The sequence below is a fragment of the Chroicocephalus ridibundus genome, chromosome 8 (assembly GCF_963924245.1).
Source record: "Chroicocephalus ridibundus chromosome 8, bChrRid1.1, whole genome shotgun sequence".
NCBI lineage: Eukaryota > Metazoa > Chordata > Aves > Charadriiformes > Laridae > Chroicocephalus > Chroicocephalus ridibundus.
In genome coordinates this window covers 34,272,475-34,300,401 of record NC_086291.1, presented here as the reverse complement: position 1 = coordinate 34,300,401, position 27,927 = coordinate 34,272,475, and the positions used below count along the sequence as shown (strand labels likewise).

The 27,927-nt window shown below is 43.3% G+C and overlaps 1 protein-coding gene across 2 annotated transcripts; it reads left to right on the top strand.

Moving 5' to 3' along the window:
• Positions 1 to 250: 250 nt before the first annotated feature.
• FAM20B (FAM20B glycosaminoglycan xylosylkinase) lies at positions 251 to 27,927 on the top strand. Of its 2 annotated transcripts, XM_063344209.1 has the most exons (9): positions 252 to 371; positions 1,129 to 1,249; positions 8,874 to 9,404; positions 11,777 to 11,863; positions 14,321 to 14,430; positions 16,640 to 16,811; positions 19,529 to 19,720; positions 21,994 to 22,053; positions 23,836 to 27,927. In XM_063344209.1, exons 3-9 carry the CDS (start codon positions 9,028 to 9,030, stop codon positions 24,065 to 24,067), a joined length of 1,230 nt encoding a protein of 409 aa, XP_063200279.1. In that variant the 5' UTR covers positions 252 to 371; positions 1,129 to 1,249; positions 8,874 to 9,027; the 3' UTR covers positions 24,068 to 27,927. The 2 variants fall into 2 exon arrangements, with proteins under 2 accessions (XP_063200280.1, XP_063200279.1); XM_063344210.1 differs by lacking the exon at positions 1,129 to 1,249 and having other exon boundaries at positions 251 to 371.

The window sequence follows — 27,927 nt, the reverse complement described above, 5'->3', positions numbered from 1 at the left end:
CACCCTATCATCTCTGGCCCCGCCCCCGGAGCAGCAGACCGCGCCCCTCCCCGCGGGGAGAGGCGGGGCTTAACCGCTGCTCCCACCCCATTGGCCGGCCGGCAGTGGCGCTCCCTCCGCCCTTCCCATTGGAGGAGAGGGGCGGAGGGCGCTGGGAGCCGGCCTATGGGAGGGCGCGCCCCCTCCCCTTGGCGAGGGAAAGGCGGGCTGTTGATTGGCCGGTGGGCGGGCGGCGAGTGGAGCGGCGGAGGCGGGGCGGCCGCCCATTGGCGGCGGGGCGGGGGCAGGCTGCCGGGCGGCACCATGTTGGGGAGCTGGCGGGGGCTGGCGGCGGGGCCGGCCGGGGGCATGGAGCGCGGGCGCCGGGCGCGGTGAGTGCGGAGGGGCGCGGGGTGACGGGGCGGTGCGGTCCGCGGGGCGCTCCGCGGGGCGGCGGAGGCCGGGGGAGGCCGCTGCCGCGCTTGCCTGCGTGGCTCGGCGGGGCGGTGGCACCTGAGGGGCGGGCACGCCCCTGCCGCCTCGTCCTGCCTGGGGCACCGGCCTGGGGCGGGAGGCGGGGAGACGGCCCGCCGCCTCCCTGCGGGGCCGGGGTCGCCGGCGGGGGTCGGGCGGCCGCCGCAGGGGCTGGGTGCGGGCTGAGGGAGCCCCGCGGAGAGGGAGGGAGGAGCCGTTAGAACCGTTACGGCCGTTGGCCAGGGGCGCGCGGCGCCCGCGCAGGTGCGCAGCTGCTCCGCCGGGCCCGGGCCTGGCCGGGGGGGAAGGGAGCGGCGGCCTCCCGCTGAGCTGCCCCGCGGGAGGAGGAGGAGGAGGAGGCGGCGGGGAGGAGGGCTCCCGCGGGTCCGGCTCCCGCTCCGGCCTGCCTTGCCGCGGGTCTCCGCGGCCGGCGGTAGCAGCGCGCCGAGATGCGGCCGGCCGCGTCCTCCGGCACGTAGGGCTTGTTCGGTGTGAGACAGATCTGCCTCGCTGGGAAATACCTCTACGGTCTCCATATGTTGGAAGGTCAGGTTCCCAAAATACCTCCCGATTTCATCCGTGGCCAGTTAAGGACTTCGCGGACACGGCTATCGCAGATGTGAATGTTTATCTGCGCTCTTACGTTTTCTTCCTCTTCTGGATCCTTGCTTTCAGATGGGAAAAGAGCCCCGCACAGCTGTGAAGCCTGCTGCCTTCCTAACGATGTGCTCACGCTCGTCAGTAGCCCTCTGCACAATGGACTCGCTCACAGAGTACCGCTTGCAGCTTGGCTAAGGTCATTGTCCAGCTGGGAAAAATAAGATGCGTATTGTTGAGCAGAAATGCTGACCGTAGTTGTCGAAGCCACGGTTTTAGCCATTTTTACAGGACATCTGTCTTGAGATCCTTTCTGGATACAGATGTGTATAAGCAGTGCAGCTGTTTTGGTTTATGCTCACTGAGGCCCTGGCCCTACAATATATGTGCATGCTTTAGAGTCTGAGCAAACAGAAAACTGTAAAATGTAGATTCTCATCTTGGCAGTGAATTCCATGTGAATAGATCCCACCTGGTACTTATTACAGAACAGGGTATTAATACTGTGGTCTTATTTTAATTTGAAAATGACTCTGTGCACCCTTATGTCCTTAAGTCTGACCTACTTAGTTGCAATAAGATTTGTCTCCATTTGCAGTACAAAATCTCAGGAGGGTGAGGCGGATTTTGTTTCCTCGCACATTAACAAAGTTGGCAGCTCAATTTTGATACCGAAGTCTCTTCTCGTCTGGTGCGTTGTCTGCTGCCTCTCTTCTTGGGAGCGGGGGAAATCCATTGGTGCTATCTTATACCAGAGACAGGCTTATTGTTGCTAGATGTCAGGTGGACATACGGACCCTGGTTGAGTTTTTGGTGCCCATCCTGGGTATGAACTGAATAAACATAAAAACATCAAGGTGGAAAAGAAGACTACAGAATTTTCTCACTGCTTTGGTTTCACTTCTGAGTCGAACAAGGCTCCCTAAAACATTTCCAGCTTGTGTAATTGTTGTTGCGTATCTGCCCACAACGGTCAGCTGGAACTTCAGTAGCTGGGATGGGGACAAGGGGGAGATGTTCCCTTAGTAGTGAAACTGGTGTGGTTTTGGTTTTTTTGTGACGAGGTCCCAGCACCCTCTGCTTTGGTCCCTTGGCTCCCGCTCATGTCCTGTAGTGGTCTACTTTATAGTACTTTCAGTTCCTTCCTTCTCATACGGTGTTTCCAGCTCCTTCCATGTACCAGCTGTGCACACGCTGGTTGCCCAGATGGAGCTGACGCCTCTGCCTTTCCCCCCATGCTCGCCTGCTGCCAACACATAAACTCTGTTTTTAAAACATCTACCATTCTCTCGGATGTATTTGAAATTAGCTAATGGATCCAAAAGCTTACCGGTGAAAAGTGCAATTATATAAACTTTGTTTCCATAGGAAACAGTGCTTGAAGGAGAGTTGTTCTGTGAGGAGAATTAAGGAAGCCTGGTTTCCTGGCGACTTGTTTGCCACGTCTTCCCGTTGTAATTCCTGCTTGTCTCTTGCCACCCTCAGTCCCTGGATAGCCTCCCTTTCCCCAGGATGGCACCCAGCTGCTGCCTGTGTCCCGATCTGCCCCGTCCTTACGTGTGCAGCCAGCTGAGCCAGGTGTTCCTGCTTGCCCAGTGGCCAGCCAGCTGCTGGTAAAGATTGTGGATATGTACCAAGTTGTCCTCGGCTTCTTGGGGCCTTCTGTATTCCGTCTGGCCAGTTGTTTTTGTAAAGCTCAGGGATGTATTCCCCTGATAAATTTGGCAGAACTGTAGGTAGTGGATTCTAAAGTTACTGAGGAACATAATGGGGCAGGGTAGATACAAAGATGGACAAAATTATTTCATTTCTCTCAGAAGTGTGAGAATATATCAGGCAGTTACTGACTTTTACAGTTATAGGCGTAGATAATACCATTGTTAAAATGCTTGTAATCTTTCATGTTTTATCTCTACTGTAGCTCTCAACCAGGGATGCAGTTATGCACGTGGAAAGGAAAGTTTGAGCATAGATTGTCGCAAAGATTTTGCCTGTAGATAACGAGGGTTTTAACAGAATAAGAGATGGATAAATAGCAGACAAGTGAATAAGCGTGAAGCCTTACGCATTGGATTACTAAAGTCACACACAAACCAGGCAGCATACAGAGAGTAGAAGTGACAGAATGAGTCTGAAAAGTCTAAGCAAAGGTCTGTGGGAGCCTGCCTGTGAAAACTGAAATAACAAGGCTAACGCAGAGAGGGAAAGCACAAGCTACCAAGGAGCTGCCCAGAGAGGGGAGGATAGGAAGAAAGATTGATCTGGTGAGACTGAAGTACGTTTTGGGAAGAGGAAAATGTCGCTACTGTATACACTGTTTCTTCAAGGCGTTTTCCAGGATTCACTGGAGCACTTTTAAAGACCCTTTGATAGGAGATCCCAAAAGGCACAGTGTATTTAGGAAGAGAAAACCTGCATTTAAACAGGAATTGGAGCATACTTAACCATATTTATTTCAGATTGGCATCTGTTTGAGCTATGATTTTCTGTGTACTTGTGCTAACAAGCTAAACCTTTGCCTGCCCTCAAACCTTATTTGTCATTTGGAGCATAACAAAATCCTTGTAAATCGTACACCAGCATTTTTGAGATAGTAGCTTTCTAGATTTACGATATAAAAATAAGGTTATGATACATGGCGTGGCATTGATCTTACGACTCCAATAAAAATCATTTTCTGGCATGTGGTGCTCGGCTAACTTTGTAGGCTGCTTATGGTAGCTCTGGTTTTGCTGCTTTTTGTAATGGGCAAGTTTCGTGCTGCTTTTTGAACTGGGAGTGAAGTCGTGTGATGTTGGTATTTAATGCCAGTGGGCCTGCTTTAGTTGAGGCAGTTGTGTGCACAGGGATCCCACCACAGTATTTAGAAGATGCTGTTATTTGGCTATTGACTTGGAAGACTTGCTGCTTGCTGAGAATGCAGACCTGGTTGTAACGAGAGGCAAAATTGATCAGGAAATAGCCCAAAGAGGTAGTGAAAACTAAGAAGCGTTTCTTATGCAAACCTGCCAGTTGACTGCTCTATTAAAAAGCTGGTATGGTTGGGGTTTTTTTGACTATTTTCTTTTCCAGGTTGATCAGGAGTGTGGTAAAATGGTGGAGAGGGAAGTGCGTTTTTCTGTACTTATGTAATGTGGAGATGGACTTTGGGTGGCAAAGCAACAAAACCCTTTCGATTATGTCTTCTGTTTAGTAATGGTAGCTGGAAATAATGCTAAGCAGAAGCTTGGGAAAAAAGAAAAGGGAAAAAAAAACCCAAACCAAAACACTTTTAGAGTTACCTGACCTTAGTGAGAGATCAGCGGCTGCTGCCCAACAGCAGGAGGGAATGTGTGGTGTTCTGCGATGGCAGACACACAGGGATTACTCTGTCACTGTATTGCGTTAGCTCTGGTCGGAGACCTAAAATGTACTTGACTTCTGAAAACTTTATTTGGGTTTTTCCTTCTCTGATGCCTTCTGGTTCAGAGAACATCTGCTATCATTTAGTGCATCCCGTATTCCCAGGATTTATGTAGAAATAAGTGGCTACTCTGTCCCTTTGCCCCTTTTGTCAAGCTTGAAGACTGATCCTTCCACCCCTGCCAGTTTCTGGAACTATTTCCTTTTTGAGTCTCCTTCTGAGGTTATCCCTGGGTTTACTTTTGTCATTGTCCTAGACCCTTTTGCCCTTCGTTCCACAGAGTTCTGCTCACACCTCACCCTATTTTTCCCTTTTTCAAATTTTGGGGTTTTATTATTATTTCATTTGTTTCTGTGGCCACCTTTCCGATCTCTGTCCTCATTCCAGGACCAGCTTCACGCTTCCTGAGCTTCCATAATCCTCTTTTCCAAAAACTTGTCCTTTTCTTCAAATTACTTTCTTCCCAAACTGTAAATATTTTCTTATGGCACCTCAACGCTGTCACTTTTGCCATCTTCAATTTAAAACAAGAAAGTTTAAGTTCTTCTTCTCCGTGGTAAACTTCATGAAGGGATTCATTTTTGTTGGCTCGTACAGCAAGGACCATAATGTTGGCACCTAAAGAGTAATGTGCAGGCTCTGCAGCTAGTGTGCGAAATCAATTGCATAGCAACCTCCGGGGTGTTTTGTTGTTTGTTGGAGAAAAGCAGCTGATGACTCATTTCGGCAGATGCCAGTAAAAAGTCAGAGCAGACTCACCTGCTTAAAGCTACAGAGAGCAAAACTGGGGAGTAATTGTATAACTTGAGACATGTTTGGTGAGGATCGGGTGGTCACTTAATGGAATTACTGAAACTTCTTATAGCAAATATTTAAATTATTTTTTTTTTTAAATTCTGTCAACATCGTCGGAGATTTTCAGCCAAAATTAGTTTCAAAGCAGGCACAAAAGATAAACTAAGTGAGTGACCTTTAATTTAAGTGGTGGCTCTAGTTATAGTCTTCCCTCTCTCCCCCTAAAAGAATACCCCTAGAGATATTCAGCATTCACGAAAATCAGTCTAGGAAAGTGTGTGCCCAGCTTGAGCTCCAGATCTAAAGGGGGCCTACAGGAAAGCTGGGGAGGGACTCTTTATCAGGTAGTGTAGTGATAGGACGAGGGATAACGGTTTCAAACTGAGAGAGGGTAGATTTAGATTGGATATCAGGAAGAAATTCTTTCCTGTGAGGGTGGCGAGGCACTGGAACAGGTTGCCCAGAGAAGCTGTGGCTGCCCCATCCCTGGAGGTGTTCAGGGCCAGGCTGGATGGGGCTTTGAGCAGCCTGGTCTGGTGGGAGGTGTCCCTGCCCAGGGCAGGGGGGTGGGACTAGGTGATCTTTAAGGTCCCTTCCAACCCGAACCGTTCTGTGATTCTATGTATACATATCTCATAATGAGGAGTAACTGTTCTGAAATGAGCTGTGTTCTTCTGTGTAACTTCTTACAAATTCTAATGGATTTTAAAAATGAATGAAAGCAGATCTTGATAACAGCAATGTTAAACATTAGTTAGAATTATTAGTTTTAAAGAAGTGGAATTATGAAATTACAATGAGAGGGGACAGTGATAACCTGATCTGCTTTGCTTGCTTTCTTAGATTTAAAAATAATATTATTTAGGGCTCGCTCTCTGAGTGACTGATTGTGTATTTGCAAGAATTGAGGCTCTCAGGTCAGGTGCATCTTCCTTGTCTGCGCTTCTCACCCTCATGCTTGGCAGTGCGTAATATGCACACTGACGTGCTGTTTGGAGAAATACAGGCTGCCTAAACAGAACTGAGATGATAATATGTTTTAATTTCCATATAAACATGTGATTTGTTGCACAAGCACCTATTTTCCAGTAGATTAAAATCAGTATTGCATAGTTAATAGGGGACAATACTACTGGTTTGAAGGATCCCTGAGACTTGGTGGCCTTCTTTCATCCTACCCTCTACCCTTCATGGCGTTTTTATGTTGCTGTAAGTGATTGCTATTTCACATTAAACCACTTGTTCACGTTTCATTTTTAACTCAGTGCCGTTAGGAGACTTTCACTTTCTTTCTTGCTTCAGCGGATGGGTTTTATAGGAAGTAAATTTGCCTCTTACAAGAGGCAAAATGGGAAGGGCCAAACTGAAGCTGTTACCTGAGGTGGGACAATGATAGCAAAAAAAGTTCAGATGGTAAGGTGGGCTAAAAGGCATGCTTCTGCATTGTCAGAGCATGTTGCCTGTAAGTTTGAGTGGTGCTCAGCTTGGTCGCTGTGCTGAAAAAAGTGATTTTGAAAATAGGAAGGTCTAAAAGTTTGTTAGTGAATTTCCTTGTCCCTGTTGGTGGGCTCTTTCTGACTGTTCCTCAACGGTTCAGCTGTTTATCCTTTGTTGAGCAGGCCTGGGCTGTAGTTTTACTTGCACTTAAATTCAGTAGTGCTGCTGCCAGGAGAAACACTTGTTCTTGGCCTTGTGGCGTGCTCTCCTCAGATGCTTGTGAAACTACGTTGGAAACCAGGTTTGGGTGAAGGAGGACTGAAGCTAAAAATGAATAAATTAAGATGCTCAAGCTTTAAGACGGATCAGATCTTTCATGGAGTTCATTGCAAGGTGGGAGGTACGTGGAGGGCAGGGCCATTCTTTAGGTGACGGGGCTGACTTGAGTAACTTCAGGTGCCCCTCTGTAGATAGGTAGGCTTTGTAGACACTTGCTGGGTCATCTCCCACTCTTGGAACAGCTGTGCCACCCTCCTTGTCTCTCTCACTTGCACCTGTAGTGGTGTTTTGTGGTCAGGTGGTAAACTGTGCGTTGGCTCAGAAACTAACGATAGTAGGTGGCTCGTGCGCAAACCGAAGAAGGTGGTTAATGTTTGGGTGGGTTGGCTGCCTGGATCCTTGCACTACCTTGCATTGTATGAGTGCTAACACTGATGCCTGGGAATGTGGGAGAGCCACGTAGCTGGGAGGTAGGGAAGGTTTGCTATAGACTTAATGTAAATTTACTTAAGGTGCTTGGGCTTGCATGTGCTTTTTATACTAGTACTGTTATATACTGTGCCAAACCCGATTCTGCACTGATGACTTGCTCAAAGGTTGCACCTTACTGTCTTTGCCACTGTCTTAATCTTTGTTGGAGGTGTACCTCAACAATATGCTTAAGCCCCTCAGAACCGTTGTACCCCCTGTGACCTCTGCAGGCAGGGCGCGATGTCCACACAGATGCTGAAGATGGCTGTGATCTGTGTTTGGCCAGCAAGTCCTAGTTCGGCTGTCCTTTGGTTGCTGACGGTAAATTAACTTAGCCAGTGCAGCTTGTTTTTCCAGTGACATGATTAATAATGACTGGCTTATACGCTTATTGTTAAATCGCATGAGAAGGCTTTTCTATATTAGTCCTACCACAGCTCAGGGTGCCGTTTGTGGTTCTCATAGTTAGCATAGCTTGTGCAGAGAGAACTCTCTGTTGGCTCTCAGCATTCCTGAGAGGTGTGCCTTAGTATCCATTTCCATTTGATTTTTGACTACGTTCAACTAATATTATGAAGATAATGTCTGTCCTCATAATTGAAATACAGTTGATTAATTGTGTGTTATGTGGTCCTTACATGCTGACACTGTACTGGCAAAGGCTTGTTGAGGGGTGAGACACGTCTTGCAGCCCATTGTAAATATGCAAACACAGATGTGGCTTTAACTGTGTTGTAGGTGAGGTTTCTGAGAAGAGGCAGTATTAGTGTTGGTTTGTTGTTTTTTTCTTTTTACTGTAGTGTTGAGATTGCAGATACTTTGTGTATTCTTTGTGGTTATTGGTTTTACAGTTGACTGCAGAAGATACATAGTTAACCGCAACGGAGTAAATATATCCCCCTTCTCTTTTTCTTTTTTTCTTTTTTTAAGAATGGAAAAAAAAGGTGTAAATTATAGTGGCAGCAAATGAGAGGCGATAAACAGATTAAGTCTGTTCTGTCCTTATGTCTTGTACCTTCAGGAAACTGGGCTGTGCAGCTGTTCTCACCAGTTGTCAGATGTCAGAAAATTTACCTGGGAGCTTTCTCTTGAGGGACAAATCTTCAGGAAACCAGAGGTCATGGGTTCTCTTACTAATGGAAAAGTGTTTGTGAAACTGGAGCCATCAACTTAAACTACAGTTCTCTGCAAAAGTCTTGCCCATGGTAGTTGCAGCTGTCACAATTTCAGCTATGAAGAGATGCTATCAGCTGATTTCCCTTTTTGTGCAGATCACCGAAAGGCTACAGGAAGACAGCAAACCCCATGTATTTTACTAGAAATGTTTGGGCTTTAGGATACAAGCGTACATAACTGCAGACTTATGTTCCAAGAATAAACTTGATTTTGAGATCTGCAGGAATGCAGTTTTGTAAGTTTGTGTTTTGTTTCTTTTTAGGGGTACCAGAAGATGCTTTAGTGGTGATACCTCTTTCACAATGCAAGTTATGAATGAAATTCATTAACTAACATCCCCTTCCTTGCCCTGATCTCCAATAGACTTCCTGTAACGCTTGGAAGAAAGGGTCAGGGGAGAAGGGTTGAAGGTCACCATGAAGCTAAAGCAGCGAGTTGTGCTGTTGGCCATCCTCCTTGTCATCTTCATTTTCACAAAAGTTTTCCTCATTGACAACCTGGACACCTCAGCTGCCAACCGGGAGGACCAGCGCGCCTTTCACCGTATGATGGCAAGCCTCCACGTAGAACTGGACCCCCGGCTTGACCATACGTTGCAGTCCCCTTGGGAAATTGCAGCCCAGTGGGTGGTGCCCCGGGAGGTGTATCCTGAGGAGACACCAGAGCTAGGGGCTGTTATGCACGCCATGACAACAAAGAAAATCATAAAAGCTGATGTGGGATACAAAGGGACCCAACTGAAAGCTTTGCTAATACTTGAAGGAGGACAGAAGGTTGTCTTCAAACCCAAGAGGTAAACGTTGCCTTCAATGACTGAATTAATAACTGCTTTATATATTTTTTTATCTCCATGTTGTTGCATTAGTGTTTGAATTACACATTTATCCATAAATGGAAAGGCCATTCTGTTATTTGTGAGGCAAACGGTATAGAGCCTTGCTGGTCCTCTAATAACGTCAGGTTGCCGTGCCAACGTCTCTCAGGCTGTATAGCTCTGATGCTCAAACAGCCTGTCTTTAGGTTAAAAGAATAATCACTGTGTTCAGCCCTGAGGGAATGTTGGTTAAACCTGCTGTTTCTAAGCACTACCCTCCTGATTGTGGAAGTGCAGGTTCTGGCAGTGTGGAGAGAAGTCTGCTTACCCTTTCTGAGTAAGGGTCACGTCAAACTGCCATGAGTGGATCCAGTTCAAGAACAGGGAAGGTGAAAGTTGACAGTGGTCGTAAAAGTAGATCTGGGTGTCTGGTGTAGCTGCATGAAGACTGTAAAATGGCTTGGTAGGTCAGAGTGGAAGCCCCTGAGTTTCCTGTCTGCCAATAGTGAATACTGGAGGAGCAATGTAAGAATAGGCAAGTAGTGATACTTCCTTGGTATGGCCTCCATTTAGGGTGATCCACAGGGAAATTTGACATGATTGAACGTTTATGAAGAGGCTTGTGTACGTCTGGGAAGCTTTTTGAACTGTTTGCCTTCAGGGAAAAGGAGAAGAAAGAAAAATGTGAAAAAAAGTAAGGCAGGTGTGTTTTATGTTGCGAATGTAAAGTGTTGTCATCACAGAATGAGTACATCTCTCTGCAAAGGCTATCGGGTTGAGCAAGCATGAAGTTTTTCTGTAGCGTTGATGAATTATTAGAGAATGAGGAAAAAAAATCTGTCCTGCACTCCTGGAATTCGCAGGCCTGTTTCCGTATGGTCAATTACTAGTCTGGCTAGAGCTTCGCTGAGGGGCTGAGCTGTGGTTAAACAGTGTGACCCCTTCACGCAGAAATCTTGATGGTACGACAGGCTGCTTGTCCAATAAATGCCGTAACAAGACATGGCATTTCTATAGTGCTTTCTGTATAAGCAAGTGCTGTAAAGCGTTTCCCCAAGCATTAAATTACTTTCCCATAATGGAATGTCTGTGCAGGTGAACACAGTGACTATGCTCCATCAAGGACACATGCAGCTGGGAATGTTTATAGGAACGCTAGACAGTTTATAGGAGTGGTAGACAGTATGGCCCTAGCCATACTGGTAGACTCATGTTCTGTTTGTGACTGCTGAATAGCTAGGCTTGTAGGTAGAGTCTTGTTCTGTCATTGCAAGATAGTCTCCTTAACTAGCTTTTGTCCTGAAAGGTATGTGAAAGTTACTACTAAAAACCGTTGTGAGAAGACTTAGTGGTTGGCGAAGAAGAATGAATTCTCTTGATTTGCCACCTTTGCTCCAGAAAGGACTAGCTGCCTACTGTGCGTGGAAGCAAGAAGTTGGGGGTTTTTTCCAATAAGTTTTATTATATATATATCTAAAAGTATAAAAGTTTATATATAGCTTTCAAAATGTGACCATGTTTTCAAAAGCCTGCTGTAAGTCCATACAAAAGACCTGAGGTTGAGGACAAGTTCTGAGGGTTAGCTGTCTCATTTCAAAATTACTTGAAATTCAGCCTGATTGTGGTATTTTATGGTAATCTGAAGCATGCGTCTTAAGTGCTATCTAGACTTGATTCAAATGTCATGAATCTTGGAAGTTTGTGTTTGCCTTGACTATTTAAGTAACATCTATTAAAAAAGAAAAAAAAAGAAAAAAAGCCCACCGTTTCACCAAAATATACCATTGTTGTTGTAATGAGTATCTAATTTCTATTTCTTGCTGTTCATTATGTCTTTTCTTCATCAGAATAAAGGGCCTTTTTGTATCCAGTATTGTCCTCAGATTCATGCTTGCTGATCTTCTAGTTACTAAAGATTGTGTTTGGCATTTCTTCCACAATATCAGATTGTATTTTCATGTTAATCCACAATCCATTCTAACCCCAAAATCGTTTGTGGAGTTGCTGCTTTCCAGTATAAATAGTCCCCTGTTCTGTAGCTGGGTCTGTGCTCTTTGTTCTTAGATGTGATTTGGCATACGGTTGAATGAAAACTCATTAGTTTGAATGGGCACCGCTTCCCAAGCTCTTGAGACCACTGCACATTACTGACCTTTCCTTCTTATTTACTACGTCGACAGTCTGTATGCTATTTAATCTCATCAATAATTTTTCTCTCTCCCATTGGCAATTATTTTGAAAGTGACCCAGAGTCTGTTTAACATAGCACTGTTATGGCGCTCGTTAGTCTGAACAGCAGAGTTGATGCGAATCCTGCATAAATCACTTTATTTGACTTATTTCAATTACAGATATGCCAGGGATTATGTAGTGGAAGGAGAACCATATGCTGGCTATGACAGGCACAACGCAGAAGTGGCAGCCTTTCACTTGGATAGGTATGGAATTATTGGGTTACCTGGTTTTATTTTCTCTGGTAAACACTTTTTCAGAGTTGGGGAAAAGGGGTCCCTTGAAGAAGACACCTCAGATGCGAGCTATTTCTAAACCTGCCAATGTATCACGTTGAAGTAAAAAATGAAAATTATTAGCTTTGTGTGAAACTTCATTTCAAAGATCTGTGCAAGGTTCTAACATTTAAGATTTGTTTGAGAAATCTGAAAGGGAGAATGAGCACTGAAACAACTGATATTTCACGTTATAGGGAAGAAAGGGCTTAGCTAAATCCTGTGGAAGAGTCTGAAATGCTGAATGTGAATGTTAAGTTAAAGTCCAGTGTGCTAAAAAGTTGAGTCTAATGTCTAGACTAACAATTTGGTCTAGCCTAAATATGAATCAGTGCATCCTAGAGGAAAAGCAGCTATTCATATATTAATTGTATTCAGGGGTATCCAGGTGGTTTTGTGGACCTGAGCTGGAGGTGCAATTACCAGAAGAAAAGCGAAATTACAGGATATACAAAGAATTGGACAGAAAATACCAAACACTGAGTGTCAATAGTTATAAAAGTTAGAGGTGCAGTTTCATCTAGAATAAATGAGCACAGTCTTGGTTTCCTCGTTATAAGAGAACTATTTTGGAACTTTGGAGAAGATTTCTGAAGATAATTAAAGATGTGAAAAATTCTGACATGAAGAGACTTAAAATGTTGGGAAGGGGAGTAAGGAGGGACAAATACAATAAAGAATAGAATGGTTGAACTTAAACTGAGGTTTCTCAGTACATAAATAAGAGGTTCATCACTGTGACTGAATTCGTAGGTGGTAAAAGCTATGTTTGTTAGTGCTAATTCATCTGTGGAACTCGTTGCACAGGCAATGGAAATCAGTAATTCTAGGAAAGTTTGGTGATAACAAGTTGTGTGATGCCCATTGCTGCGGTTGCAGTCTTTAGATGGAGGGCCAAAATCAGGGTATTTTAAGACCAAAGAAAGATGATGTAGCCAGATTTGTTGTCCATTTGTGCTTTCGAGAAAGATAAAGACTTCAGTTTCCCTGAAAAAGCAGTGATCAAATATTGTAAAGCAACAATTCAAAGCTTCTTTCTAGTGTCCAAACCCCCCCTTTCTTAGCTCCTCCTTGCTGTCTATTTGGTTGTGGGTTTGTGCTTGTTTCTTTTGCCTTTCCCCTCTCTCTGTGCATATGCACCTCTATATTCTTCAAGAATACCTAGCAGAAGCTACCTGCCCACGTAACTTTAGTGCGTACCTTTGTTTTGAACGGTGACGGTTACATATTTTCTCTGAGGATGGTATTGTTTGAAGAAGGATCTGAATCATATTATATGTTTACCACTTATGGGGAGGCAGTGCTATGCAGGATAGTGGCCTTCCAGCTGCGGGTCTGAAAATACAGGTACAGGTTTTCCAGATCTAAGCTCTGTGCTTATTTACTCGGAGCACCGGCTTTTTCTCAAGCTGTACGTAACTCTCTGTATTGGCTATGAATTTTGGTTTTATGCATACGTGATTTGTTCAGGCAGACATTTTGTGTTGCCCTTTCTTAGAGGTATTTTATACTTAAGGAAGGGGATTTACTCATTAAATATTTTAAAAAAATACTTTGCAGCTGTTAGAGTGACTCTCCCAGGATCTCTGTGGAATATAGATTGTCCCTTTTGCCGAAGGAACAGTACCTTTTCACTCTTTTTCTGAGATGCAAGGACTGTCAAAAGTACGATGAGAGAGTTGGGGCTGACATTGTGCTGATGTTTGTGCTTCTCCTTTAAGCACTGTTAAAATTATATTACAAATACACAAATCACTTGTGGTCACAGAGCAAAGACTGTGGGAGACATGAGAGTGGAACCTGGATCTTGTGACTGCGAGTTTTATGATTCTTCTTCCCACCTCTCTTTTTTTCTGGACACCTCAGACATTTAGTTTTGTTCTTCCTTTCTAGCCCCTCTTGCCAAGCAAAATAACTCCTAGGTTGTTTACTTTCAAGTATAATTGAATTGGACTTAAACATAACATTTTAATAGATAGTAATTCCCACAGATAATAAATGATCTTTCCAGGTGACCAGCCCAGAGGCCATATGGTTCCCGCTTCAGCCTGTATGCAAGACAGATGATGGATATTTTTGCTATGAGGTCTTATTTCTGAGAGTTGGAGCATGGTGCATCCTGTGTTCCTCTGCTGCAAATGCTCTAATAAAGAAGTGTCACTAATGGCCTAGAAAGCAAGTTTAACATCCAGGCACTTAAGAAAAATTAGTTTCTTTACTTTGCCTTGCAGAAGAGAGGAGGTCGCTGCAGGGTTCCAACTTTATTCTTTGGTCTCAGTCATCTCAATTTCAGACAATAGCACAGAGACTGTGTGTTTGTTTTGTTTTAATTTGGAGCTGCTGCCTGTGTTGCAAATTCTCATGTCGTGTTTTTTCACCCCAAATCAGAATTCTGGGTTTCCGACGAGCTCCACTTGTGGTTGGCAGGTTTGTGAATCTACGCACAGAGATCAAACCAGTTGCCACAGAGCAGCTTCTGGGTACCTTCATGACAGTGGGTAAGTGGATTTCATGGATTGTGCAGTCCAGTAAAGAAAAACATTCAATGGGAATCTGGCCATGGTAATCTGACACAGTTATGGAACAGTTAACTATGACACAGGAAGCTGGTAAGTCTCTTTCTGTGCCAAGAGAGATCGTAACGCTTGTATAACCCCATTTGGCGGGGGAGGAGGACTTTATTTTCTCCAAGTACTTTTTCTCTCTCTAACTTTCCTGTGTTCCCGCCTGCTGATGTTACAGATGGGATTTTTTTGAGTAAGAATTTTCTCTCTGTCAGAAGTGGTTAGAAAATTCTATGATTAGACCTGAAAGGAAAAAAATCAGATTTTATTTAACGTGAACACAGTGGTGATTTGGGATGATTTATAGAACCGATGCGTCGGTTGGTGTTAGGTGTTGTTTGTGCTCCATCAGAGTCTGCTGAACATTCATAACTAAATGTGTCAGAACTTCCGTATGTTGTTTACAGTAACAATGTGGTGAAGGGCACTTCATGGGAATTATTAATGTGAACTCCTACCAGGTGGCCATTAAGCACCAAGAAATGACTTAATGCTGCAGCCTCAAATCCTTCAGGCTTTTCATAAAATATCCAATTATTCATCTTTTTTTTTTTTCTTAAATAAGAAGACTCTAGAGATGATTGTTCATTACAGCTGATAAATACGTGCGCCTGTGTATATTTCTATTACAGACACTGTTGGTAGTCTCACCTACTAAGTTTGCCTAACACTTTCAGTTACAAGGTTTAACTTTAAGATGAGAGTAGCTCTGCCTTGCCAAACTCTTTTTGCATTCAGATTGCTTCAGGCAGACTTTACTTTTTCTAATTTCAGCCAAGATAACTAAACAGTTTTCTAGCAGAAATGCTGGCTTGAAAAGTATGCCTCCAGAAATTTTCATTGCCTTTCCTCAGATTCCTTGGAACCACCGGTTCTGTGGAGCACGAACCAAAGAAATGGGTGGATCTGGGAAGAGGACTGTGATCTCTTGTCTGCCCAAATTTGACCAAGTTTCTGAGGTTTTGAAGAAGCGATACTTCATACAGACTCAGTGCAGATTTGCTAGAGTTGCAGCTAGAATCTCAAAGAATTCTGTCTGTTGCTAGATCTGCTGCAGGATAGGAAGAGAGACTTGCAGGGCTTCCCATGCAAATAAGAGGTCTGGTCTGCTGCAAGCTGTTATGCTGTAAATGATCATCCATCTGATGTCCTCAAGTTGTCTGACTGGGACACTAGGAGCACAAGAGCCAGGTCTGGATGGAAGACTGCGAAGGAGTGCTGGCTGGCTAAGGAATTGTGATGTGGGACTTGGGGCCATGGTATAAGGATGGAAAGTGAAAAATGTGTCTTTCAGTGAGCTGAGCCTGGTTTGGGGAGGATGCTGAATGTAAAGGACAGGGAATAAGTGGAATCAGAAGGAAGTGAGACATAGTTGAAAAATATCTTGGAAGAACATCTGTGAGTACGGAACTGGAATTGACTTGGCAAGAGTTAAGCAAAGACAGGTTAGAAGGGTGAAATAGAAAAAGTTAAGCTAAAAATGTTAATCTAGGCTATGTACATTACTTTATGCTACGGGCTACATAGGCCTTAATGCACTAAAGACTGCAGGATTTCATTGTTCCTCCCCTGTCAGAAGACACTCATGAATCTTTTCACAGATCCACGTTCCTAGGTTGTATCAGAATGACACCTTGTTTATGTTTCCCCTGCTGAGTCAGCTCAAGTAACTGAGATGTCGCAGGGCTCCAAATCCGTTTGAGTTCTGCTTAGTCTTCTTTCACTTGTATCTTTTTGGTCAAGTTTTTCAAAAAAAGTGGAAAATCTGACACATGAAGTGTGAAATTTAAAAAAACAAGCTGTGCTAAGGTTGCAAAGTCAAGGTTGTAATGACTAGGAAGGGATTACAAAAACTTTTTGATAGTGTGATGTTGTATTAACTCTCTAGTGTGATACAAGCGTTAGAAAATATAATTACTCTCTCCTTTGAATATTAGTCTTTAATGTTGCTTTGAATGAATAGTTTTCTGTGTAGATGCTCTTTTGAGCCTTTCCCTCTCAGAGATAGGAAGCATGAGGTCAAGTTCAGTGAAATCCTATTGCAGGGAACACTCTGCTGCAACAATATGCTTCTCAATTTCAGTTGACATCCCTTGGATTAAGTTCTACTCTTTTGATACCTCTTTATTTTTATTTTTTTAAGGTAATAACACTTGCTTCTATGGGAAGTGCTACTATTGTCGGGAAACAGAACCAGCTTGTGCAGACGGGGACATCATGGAGGGGTCAGTGACTCTGTGGCTACCAGATGTCTGGCCTCTTCAGAAGCATCGACACCCATGGGGTAGGACTTACCGTGAAGGCAAACTTGCCAGGTATGAGAACACGATAGGCTTATTCTTTATACATGATAATTTGTACTAGAACTACCCTTGCAATACAGTGGCTAATTTAGGAGCAAGTGTTCTCAAAACCTAATGTTTTGCCAACAGCTTTCTTGATACTGCACTGGAAGCCTAGGATGAAATTTAAATTAAAATGAGCAAGAAAGAAATCTTCATTGTTTTCCACAATAAGAAGTGCTGCTCTTCTACTTTTTGCCTAGAACAGAACTCCACCATGCAATCACTCCAACCTCTGAAAATCTTGGCCCTGGGCAAACCAAGGCTCTTCTCTTGTGCCACTAGACCTTTTTTGACACTGTGTCTCTCTGGGGCCCACTAAAATATGGTAGCACTGTGTTATTTCTGCCATACCTGGTTTCATGGTCCTTGTAGTTTGTTTCAAGAGCTGTGGAGCTCGTTTAGCTTAAGTAGGAAGGCACTGAAAAAGTTCTTCTTTGTTTCGAATAGCGTCAGTATTTGATGACCATGGTCGGCAGATAAAGAATGCTTTCAGAGAAGGACAAACATGGGATCTCGCAATCTTGTACAATAGATGTAACATGTCTGAGTATTTGGGTTAGAAATGTTTTTGCCATGACCAGAGCAGATGGCTTTGAGTTTAGTAAATTTGTCCAAGTCTGTCCTCAACAAGTGAATGGAAAGAGATTTTTTTTTTAGTCCTTGATCTAAAATATCCATTGATTTCCAATGACGTGATTGTTCAGAAAGAATCTCATCCAAAGGCTTAATTGAAGTGTTTTAGAGTATTAAATGTACAGTTTGATTTTTGAGCAGCAGATGTTATCTCCTTTTCAACGGGTCAAAATCACCTGTATTTAGTACTTTGTAAATTGCAGTAATGAGTTGACTGAATTTCTTGGAGGTGTTTCTTTTTTTGAGAGACTGTTTTTCATCATAAATTGCCTGCTTACACAGGATACCCATGCTGATTTGATATTTGCTGTATTTTAAACTTACTTGCAACTTGCCTTGTTCAGATGGGATCGCATGGTTCTGTTGTTTTGCACCTTGTCATGTTGCACTTTTCACTTGGAGAGCATCAGGAGAATTAAACGTTCTAGATGTCATGCTCTCCTTTTTCTTTGTCTGGTAGTTATGGAAAAGTAACTGTAGATTTTTTTGGTTTTTTTCAGATTTAGCTGCTTCTGCTCTGTCCTGAGTTGACCTTTTGAACATAATTCATATAGTCACATTAGTGTACATAATTTTTAATGGACGTGTAATAGATAAAATCATGACCTTCAAAGTTCTATGCTAATACAATATAAATGGTCAGAAATAAATGTCGGAGAAAGGTCTGTCTTGAAAAACTGAATGGAAAATGACAGGAGAGAGCATAGTATATCTGAAAAACCGTCGCAAGGAGATTAAGTACTGATCTAAACTAAAATGAGAGGACAGAGGAACACTTGAGGGAGGGAAGGATGTAGCATAAAATAAATGTATCCAGTACAAGGAGGAGTAGGTTCTGAGACTTTTGCCTCATGGTTTGTGCTTTAAGTTGGAATGTGGGTTGGACCTTTCTGCAAAAGAAAGAGGGAACTAGAGACAGCATTTGAGGAGTGTGTGAGACGTGTCAACAAAAATACTGAGAAGATAAATTTTTGACCACTCTGATCTGGATAACTGGAGGAAAGGTGGATGATTGGGAGTTTAGGCTCCAGGCATCTAGAAGATGAGGTGGGGTATGTGGCAGTTCTAGTAGTTAAATTCTGATCTTTTCCCTGCTTTGATGACTCTCTGCAATTTGAGCATGTCAACGAGTCTCTCCAGTTTGTGTTTCCTCCATTTCTGTTTCCAATTCACAGATGGTTTAAGGCATTTCCAACTTAACTGCTATTTTGTGAATGATTGTTTCAGTCCTTACATGGAAGATGTTGTAGATGTACCTGTTATTTAGGTTGACAGATGGAAGGTATATATATACACCAGAGATTTGGCTGTTTGGTGGTGGGGTTGAATAGCTTTGAAAACTCTAAAGAAGAAAATGAGAAAATTTAAAATCCTAGCTTTGGAGAATTGAGACGTGACATCCCTGTTATAAGACTGCAAGTACACGGCTAGGTTTTATGTAGAAGGAGAGGAGAGAAAAGGGAAGCTTGAAATCTTGCCAGTGGAGAAGATGAGAGACTTTGAAAGGAAAGCAGGGAGGAAGGAGACAACTGTGAGTGAAGGAGAATGAAAACATATGAGGCCTTTCTCCTCAGGACAGAGGAGGTCATTAGTAACCATGATGAGGTTATTTGCATTAGAAAGAAAAAATGAAGAGGGTCGCTGGAAGGCAAGACTGATGGAAGCGGGTCAAGGCAATAGGAATAGACACAGTACTTGAAATTAGTTAGAGCTTCCTTAGTTAGGAAGTTAAGGGAGGCGAATCATGATGGTAATCTTGCTGTGAGGCAGCCCAACCACTCCTGAATTGTGAGCAGTGAGGAGGCAAACTCTGAACTTGTTTTCTGTAGGAAGATGGTGCGTAACCTTGCACTGAAGCTATAGCTTGCTCCATGTGCTAGGGTGTTAATACAGGTTTTAATCTTTTAATAAAACACTTTTGTCTGGCTCTTTCTTCTTTGTATAGCCTTAACTGCTGCGCTCACCTTTTCTTTAGGCACTTATAAGTGCAGCTATAAATACCGTTGGTGTGCATTCCTTGAAAATTTCATTTGGCTTCTCTTGATGGCCCCCAGGTGGGAGTATGATGAAAGCTATTGTGATGCCGTGAAGAAGACTTCACCGTATGACTCAGGCCCTCGTCTCCTTGATATCATTGACACTGCCATCTTTGACTATTTGATTGGGAATGCTGACCGGCACCACTATGAGAGTTTCCAGGATGATGAAGGAGCCAGTATGCTCATCCTCCTGGATAATGCCAAAAGGTGAGGGTAAGGGAAATCCTGGTGAGCAGGCAGTGGTGAGCACAAAGGCACGCGTTTATCTGCTCTGTATCTCTCTGTTTTTTCTTGCTTTCACTAATCTTTTCATTAATACCTTTTGTGCTAAAAATCAAAAGCTTTCCTTCTTATCAGAAATTACTCATCAAGTATTAGGGTGTGACGCTTACTCTGTGCTCTAGATAATATCAACTGCTTTGGGCAAAGTCTTACTCAAACTACAGAAACACCCAAATTAGCACAGTATGACCTTTTTTCCCCAAGCAACTTTCAAAAGTTTGCTTGTGTCTCTCCTTCTATTCCCAGAAAAGCCCCTCCCTTTTATGGTTTTAATTAATGGAAGATTAAAAACTTATTATTTACCAGGGACTATTAGTGAGTGACATAGTAAATCTTTTCAAAATGTGTCTCTGAATAATTTGGCATTCCCTGCTTTCTGGATCTGTCTGCTCTGGCTTTAAAAGGTTAAAGGTTTAAAATGGAGATAGAACTGATACTGAGAGCAAAATATGATGATGTCCTGAGCATGGGCATTATTATTGAAACAAAAATGAAGCATGTGGTAACTGAGAGGAACTGATGAGAAGTCCTTCTTGAGGCTGAACTTTACTCTTAAGGATATGTGTTTAAGATGTGAGTTGTTCTGTCTGTGCTATAGTTTTTGTACGTTGGCTGGTATAGTTTAAGTTAAAAATCCTATTGCAGATACAGGCTTGTTTAAATCATAACAATTTGCTTAATTTTTCCTGAAAACAAAGATAACTTATTCCTCTTTCTCATGATTTAGTCCAGAGACTCCCTAGGTTTTTTTTCCAATGGGCACTACCATCTGCAGCAACAGTGAGTTTCCCCTTCTGTGGATGGACTGGCTTCTGGTGGTTCACTCTGGCAGTTCCTGTGCCAGGCTCTGCACTGCAGTGGCTCTGCATAACCACTTACGCCATGTGTACACAGACCTTGAGACCTCTGATCTAGACAGATCCTTGGAAGGCTTGGAGTTACCATTTCTTTCCCCATTTGCCTTTTGCATAGAGGATTCCTTCCTTCCTTCCTTCATTTCTAATTTGTCTGCAGTAGTCCAGTTGAGTATTTTGTCTTTATGCATCAGCCTGTTCAGTAACACTCCTTCAGTTATGTCAGAAGGATGTGTTCCACCTTGGGACTGCTTAATTATTGCTGCTTGCAGACTGCTTTAGGTGAATTTGGCAAAAAATGTTTTTCTATAATGCTCTGGCAATGTGTTAGGAGGAAATAAATGTATTAGTCACTGGAATTGAATATGATAGTTGAAGGTCACGTCAGACCTTTTATTATAGTACATGCTTATAATGTTATGAAAACATTTCTGGTGGGGTTTGCAGGCCCAGAAGTAAATTGTTTTCTTGAAAGTTTAAGTAAAGTTCTTTCAGCTCCTTTGAGATCAGGACTAGGGGGAGAGTTTTTTCATAGAATCTTAGAATATCTCAAGGTGGAAGGGACCCATAAGGATCATTGAGTCCAACTCTGTGCTCCTCACAGGGCTATCTAAAAATAAACCATATGACTAAGGGCATCATCCAGACCCATGACCACTTCCCTGGGGAGCTTATTCCAGTTTTAAAGCTACTAGCAACAGAATTATGGGAGCAAAATAATGCCAAATTCCTAGACTAAGTTATCTTTAATAAGAGAAAAGTGCTTTTTTGAAAACAGTATTACGAGGGGGGTGTAACTATTTTGAAAAAAAAAAAAAAAAAAGCATGTGTTTGAAATACTATGAAATCCTTTTGTCAGGCCTTCCTTAGAAAGTGTGATTATGGAATGCTAAAGTTGATCACCTTGTTTGTTGAGCTGTTGGTCTAAGTTGGCCATCTAAAACAGCATGTGGCTGCTATTTTGTTCATTGCCTGTCCAGCTGTGTCAGACAGGCAGAGCTCTCGCTCTCTCTGTCCAGAATACCAATTATTCCTTTCCCTGGCTTCACAAGATGAGCTTAAGTTCTAAACTCCTCTGAAGTTTCTTTCTAAGGTGCCTTCGCCTGATAAAGAACTAGGTATGCTAAAGGTGTTGCTTCCCTTTATCTGGTACATTAGCTGATGCTGTGGAGAGTTATAGCTGTAATTGGTCACAACCTGTTTCTATTTTAATTTAAATGATTTGAGCTGTTGGAGCATGAAATTGCCTAGTATTGATTTTTTTGAATTCTTTACAAAATTATTGATGGTGAGCACAACGTTAGGAGTTCAACTGGTTCACTTGGTTTTGATTTTGCTTTTCAGCTTTGGAAACCCTGCCCTGGATGAAAGAAGTATCTTAGCTCCTCTTTATCAGTGCTGCATGTAAGTGAAATGCAGGGATGCTATTCACTTTACGTACGCAATTGCTGTCCTTAGGTTTGCAATATAATTTTAAAGTTTTAAGCCTTCTGGTAACCTGAAAATGTTCACTCACGGACATAGTGCTTTGCTTTTTTGAGGTACTATGTTTGTTTGATGTATTGTCACTGCTCAAGAAGCTGAGAAGTACATTTTCATTAAGGTAGTAAATCAGACGGTAGGCTGTAGGAAGTAGTCTCGCCTCCAGGTCACTGTTTCAAATCAATCCTTAGTCAGCGTGACAGGTACTTTGCATCTGCAGCTGTCTGCATCCAGCTCCTGACGAATAAAAGTTCACATCACAGTTTGAGTTCTGCCTGACAGAAGCAAAGACTCAACGTGTTTGGCAAGTTAACTACCTTCATTTCCAAATGTTCTCTCTAAACAAGACCGCAGTGCTGCTCAGGGTGCTCCTTTCAAAGTGAAGTTTGTAGGGTTTTTGCAGGATTTTGTTTCTGCTTTGGCCTTGTGAACTGCCTTTTCGTTCATTTTATTTTTGGAGGCCGTGACTTGTTGATTTCTTATTTCGGTGGCTGCTCTCTCACCAGGCCATTGGTACTTCTCATTAACAAATAGAGAAATGTTACAGGAAGAAAAATACTGGTACATCCGTTTGCTGCCTCTGTCACTTCAAGATAGCATCAACTCCTTTAAGCCTTTCAAATTAAGCGTTTAGTTGATAGTTCCTTGAGCCTTGGAAGGTGTTTGGAAGGTTTTGTCTCCTGGATTCCTCAGGAACTCTGTGAAACCTGGGAACTCTGGGGAAAGCCTGAGCTCTCACCCCCTGCCTGCACTAAGCAAGGCTCTATCCATGCTGCGGTACACCTGGCCTACATTCTGCAAGATTCTTTTAGAATCCATATGGAGAACAGTTAAACTAAGTGATTTTCAAATTCTTTAGTTTTCCTACATTAATTTTAAATGCATATTTAATTTCCTGCTTTATGAGGATCTTTTGGAGTCTTTCTCATCTAGATTCTCCGAAATGCAACCATAGGAAAAGTTCATCTGTGTAAGAGACTTTGCAGTTTCCTGCTTTTCTGATGTCCTTTCTTCCTGATGCCAGGCGAATGCCATGTAAGAATTCATATGTGTAATTGTTCTAACTATAGGTTTGTTACAACACTTTCTTATATTGCTGATTTCTTTAGAGGCCATCAAAAACCAAAGAGTTTAGACCAGTGGTGCAAAACCACGAAAATTTGGGGGAGAATCCCAAGACACTTTACAGAACAAGATGGTTTTCAGATGGGCTGACGTGAACAAGTTCAGTGTCCAGTGAAGCAGAAAAGTCACTGCTGTGGTCACTTCCTTGGCAGTTCAGTCAACTGATTTTTGTCCGTTGTTATTAATTGTTGGTCAGTGACGCTCTTCCTCAGGTGACATGAATTGTGTGTTTGAATTAACAGCCAGACTGTTAATTTTCTTCCCTTTTCTTTCCTTTGCAAGTTGTGTCCAGGAGGCCTCAGGACTGAAGAGCTTCCTTGCTAGTAGTTGGAAGTGTTCCTGTGTAACATAAGAGTTACATCACATTAGATTCTTTCTTCTTCACCTTCAGTTTTCAAGTTTCACTTAGATACTGCATATAATGCAGTTATACCTGGACCCTCCTGTCCCAAAACCACTTTTGTAATAAGACTCCGTTGTTGATGTAACAGGTTTCCCTCAAGAGGTTGTCTTTGGTATTGCTGATGGAACTTGAGCTAGACGGTGGTATGATGATGTGTTTGTTTCTTTCTTTTGCAGCATCCGGGTTTCTACCTGGAACAGACTTAATTACCTGAAGAATGGAGTACTGAAGTCTGCCTTAAAAACTGCTATGTCGCATGACCCCATCTCACCAGTGCTTTCTGACCCTCATCTGGATGCCCTAGACCAGCGGCTTCTCAGCATTCTGGCTACAGTGAAGCAGTGCACAGACCAGTTTGGGCCAGATGTCGTGCTGGTGGAAGACAGGATGACTCTGTCTCATTTGTAATTGTAGTGGAACACAGATGAAACTCCTTTTTTTTTAAAAACAAGCAAACAAAAAAGCGATAGAAAAACAGCACAATCAGTTCGGAAAGGCCACGGCCAAGATGGACTGAAATGAACAGGAAAGCTTCCGAGCCAGGGAAACAGAGGTGACGCTGGCTTTTACCTTGGGTTGACAGCAGTGAGAGGTGGGAAGTTAGAGCCTCGGACGGCTCAGTACCCGTAATGGCATCTTGGCCGTTGTGGTGTGTCCATTGCCGGCAGTGGACATCGCACTGGATGAAAATGGCTCTTGGTGTTGGTGGAAGCGTGTGGAATACAGACACTAATTTGTGGACTGAATCTAGAGGGGACAAATGGAGACGAACAGTATGATCCCCTCGCCTTCTCTTCCCCACATATGCTTTTGTCTGATTCAGGGTTGTACATAATCAGCTGTGAGCTGGTTAGGCATTTTGCTGCTTCTTTAGAGAAAGAGGAAGTGGTGAATAAAATAATTATTAGACCGAAGAGTTGTGCCACCCCCCGGGGGTGGGATGTTCTTCTGAATGCCATTAGGGGTGGGAGAGGGGACCTCTGCTGCTCAGTTGTCTTTTCCTCAATAAAAGGCTGGGAAAGGGATCTGCCTCATATGTGATAATGCTTCAGTGTTTTGGCTGAAGTCCTGTCAAAGATTTATCCACAGGGTTGGAGATTTAGGGGAGGACAGGGTGGTTAGACAGCACTTGGTAATTAAGGGGTTAAAGTAAGTTCCCACGTGTCCTGTCACTGTTTTCCATTTATAAGGAATATGGCAAGGTCTGAGTAGAGAAAATGCCCTTGTAGTCCTGTGTCCGTATTAACCAAATTTTCATTGTATTGTAGCTGAGGAGGAGGACAGAATCTGTCCTTGTAAGCAGGTTCGGTTAAGCGAGGTCATGCTGCTTACTCCATGCCCTGTTTCACGTGGGGCATCTGGGCATGTTGCACTGGGGAGAGAGCGGTGTATTGCTGGACTTCCACAGTAACCTACGGCCAAAGGCAAGGCCCTGAAGAGTGGAGGGAACCCTGAGCTGTGGTCTTCCATCTTCTTCATCTCGTACAGAGATGTGCTTCCTGCTGCTCGATGTTGTAATCACAGCTCAGTGCTGCTGTTTTGTGGACACCAGTGGTTTTTCAGTCCCCACCATCTACCTGGCCTGGCTTGTGGCCGAGCTGTGAGCACTTCCAGTAAGTTTTCTGCCTTCCCCGGCTGCTTCCTGCAACCCCCACTGTGATGTTCTGACTAGGGTGGTCATCCTGGGGTCCTCGCTCCTGATGGTTTTGCCATAGATAGGGGAGAGTTGGTGTAAGTCAGCTTTTCGGGGCAAACTTGTAGCACTCGTCCTGTGCTAGTGCTGTCATCCTTCAGCACTGCGTCAGCCTGCGCTGCGGATGAGCGTGCGGCCATAAAACTTGTCACACTTGCGGTAGGTCTGAATCTGCGTCTCCAGAAGGGAACCAGTTTCATCGTTGCTTTTCCAAATTTAACAGTCTTGTATTGATTTTCAGCTCTGATGGTATGGTCTTTAGAAGTAAGGAAAGAGCCCGCTTCCCAAAGTGATTATGTATTATTGGACTCGTGAGCAAGAGCAGCAAACTGTCGGTTTAAGACCTTTCCCTTGATTTGTCCGTCAAAATCTTTCTAGTTCTGCAGTAGTGCAGATAGAGAGCTGTTTCGTCTTCTTGCGCCTGCTGCCGTACCCGATCAGAGAGGTCTTATTGAGGGAGTTTATTTTTAAAATTGCAGTTTTATTTTGTTGAAGTCTTTTTGTCGTTGCCTGAGCAGAGTATCTTGAAAGTAGAATGCAACTGTTTACCCAAAATTGAAAATTATGTTCTTCTACATCTTTGCTAGGCTTGGCCACATCCCGCCCCACAGGCAGGATGGGATGTTGAGTTACTTATTGATGTTACTGGTCAGGACTGTAATGCACAGCCAGCTTTTAGGACACTGGTGTTAAGCTAGTGCCTGTTTATTGCTGTACATGGTAATATAACACATCCTTTAAAAGCCATGATCCTGCGGTGAGTTTAACCCAGTGGTGTGGATTGTGCCTTGCGGGGGTTCCCTTGGGGCGGAGAGCTGGGCAGGAGCCATGCAGGGGTTGCCCTGGGCCCTGTCGCCTGGCTGGCAGGCAGATTTCGGTGGTGGAGCGAGACAGCGTTGGGAAGTACTGCGGGCAACAGCTAGGTGGTCAGTGAATGCATTTATTCTGAAGCGGAATAGATTCATACTGAGGCATTTTGGCATAAACTGTTTCCCCAGAAATTGAGGATGATGTACACAAAGAGGAGACGGTGAAGCACACGGTGGTGGCTCGTAGCATTTTTAAAAGCATGTTATTCTCTTTGAGCTTAGTCATGAGCACTTAATGTTTTGGTAAGGATCTACCAAAATTTGATGGTTTGATTTCTGTATGATCACTCTTGATCATCTACATTTGATTTAATAATGGATTCCAAAAAAAGTCATTCTGTCTTTATGAAATCAAATTAGTTTTCGGGGCTTACGTATTGTTTGTTCATGGGGCTCTAAACTGAAGCTTTTGCTGTCAGATGGAACCTGGGGGGATAGGTTTTCCCCCAGTACGAATGTCAAAGATTTAAAGCACTCTATTAGTTCACCCATAAATAAAGGGCATGAAGTCTGGCATCATCAGTAGGAGGAAGCAAGAAATGGTTGCTTTTTTTCTTCTTTTTTTTGTCATAATGCTTCTGGTCACTGTAAACACCACAGCCACTTGGTGTTCTGCAGCAGGAAAGAAGAATAATTTCCTCTCTTACCCCAAATCAGGAAGATCTGATTTGGGCCTTTTGACAATCTCTGACATTTTGGCAGTGATCGTTGTCTTGCTCGAATACAGAACCCTGAGAAATTTTCGAATCAGTTGTAACCGTTGCAAAGGAAATAAGAAGCAGCATCCACATGCGAAGAGGGTCTGCTTGAATCTCTGAAAAATAATGTCATTTGTGAGGCAGGCGCTGTGCGCCGTCAGTGAGGTTTTCATGACACCTTCTGATCCTTGTTCACTGTGCACACTGTAATCTGCTGGCTCCAGATGTTACAAAATGGTTGGGTTGTGGATTTTAGTAATACCAGAGCGCTTGAAGCACAGAAATCAAGAACTAATTAAGAAGAGAGCATCATCAGCCATCTGCTATTTATCTCCTCCTTCCTAAGTCAGCAGTTGGGCTGGAGGAGACACTGAAGTCGGCTCCTCTTCCAGAAGCTAATGAACTGGAGCGTGTCTTGCCAAACAAACTTCAACTGAAAAAATACTAATTTATTAAGAAGGTAATTTATTTGCTGTGGCAGCTGGAGTAAGATGCTTGGAACAGACACCCCTCTTGGAGCTGTCAGAGGATTGCCCCTGGGAGCAGCTGCACAAATGGAGGTTGCTAATAAGAAAACAGAATGCAATCATGACTTTCTCCTTGTATCCCCCGGGGTCAAATTCCGCATAAAGCAACATTGTGTGAATAAAGATTTTAATAAAGCAACATTGATGGATTGTTCTAAGTCTCTCTCTCTCTTCCCCTCCTCTCTGTCTCTCTCTTGTTCCAACATGTGGTGGGCTGAGTGTTTAGAGTGTCTTGCTCCTGACGTTTCGTGGTTATTTCTTCACTAATAGTTATCAATGGTATTTATTCCAGTTATGCATTTCCAAGAATGGGGTCAAACGCACAGGTTGTTTGCGAGAGCTTTGTTGGTAGGGAAAGATGTGTTTAAGAAGAGTGTCCCAAAGTGATACAAAATAAGAATGCATTTAGTTTGACGTGATATTCAGAGAGCAAGTATTTTTTGCTTTTGAAAGTGCATCCCGTGGCCCTGCGTCTGGAAGC

Coding starts and splice junctions, on each gene's coding strand:
- FAM20B (XM_063344210.1), top strand. CDS start 9,028: ATGAAGCTAAAGCAGCGAGTTGTGCTGTTGGCCATCCTCCTTGTCATC. Junction 14,431..16,639: donor GGGTACCTTCATGACAGTGG/GTAAGTGGATTT, acceptor TATTTTTTTAAG/GTAATAACACTTGCTTCTAT. Junction 16,812..19,528: donor CGTGAAGGCAAACTTGCCAG/GTATGAGAACAC, acceptor GATGGCCCCCAG/GTGGGAGTATGATGAAAGCT.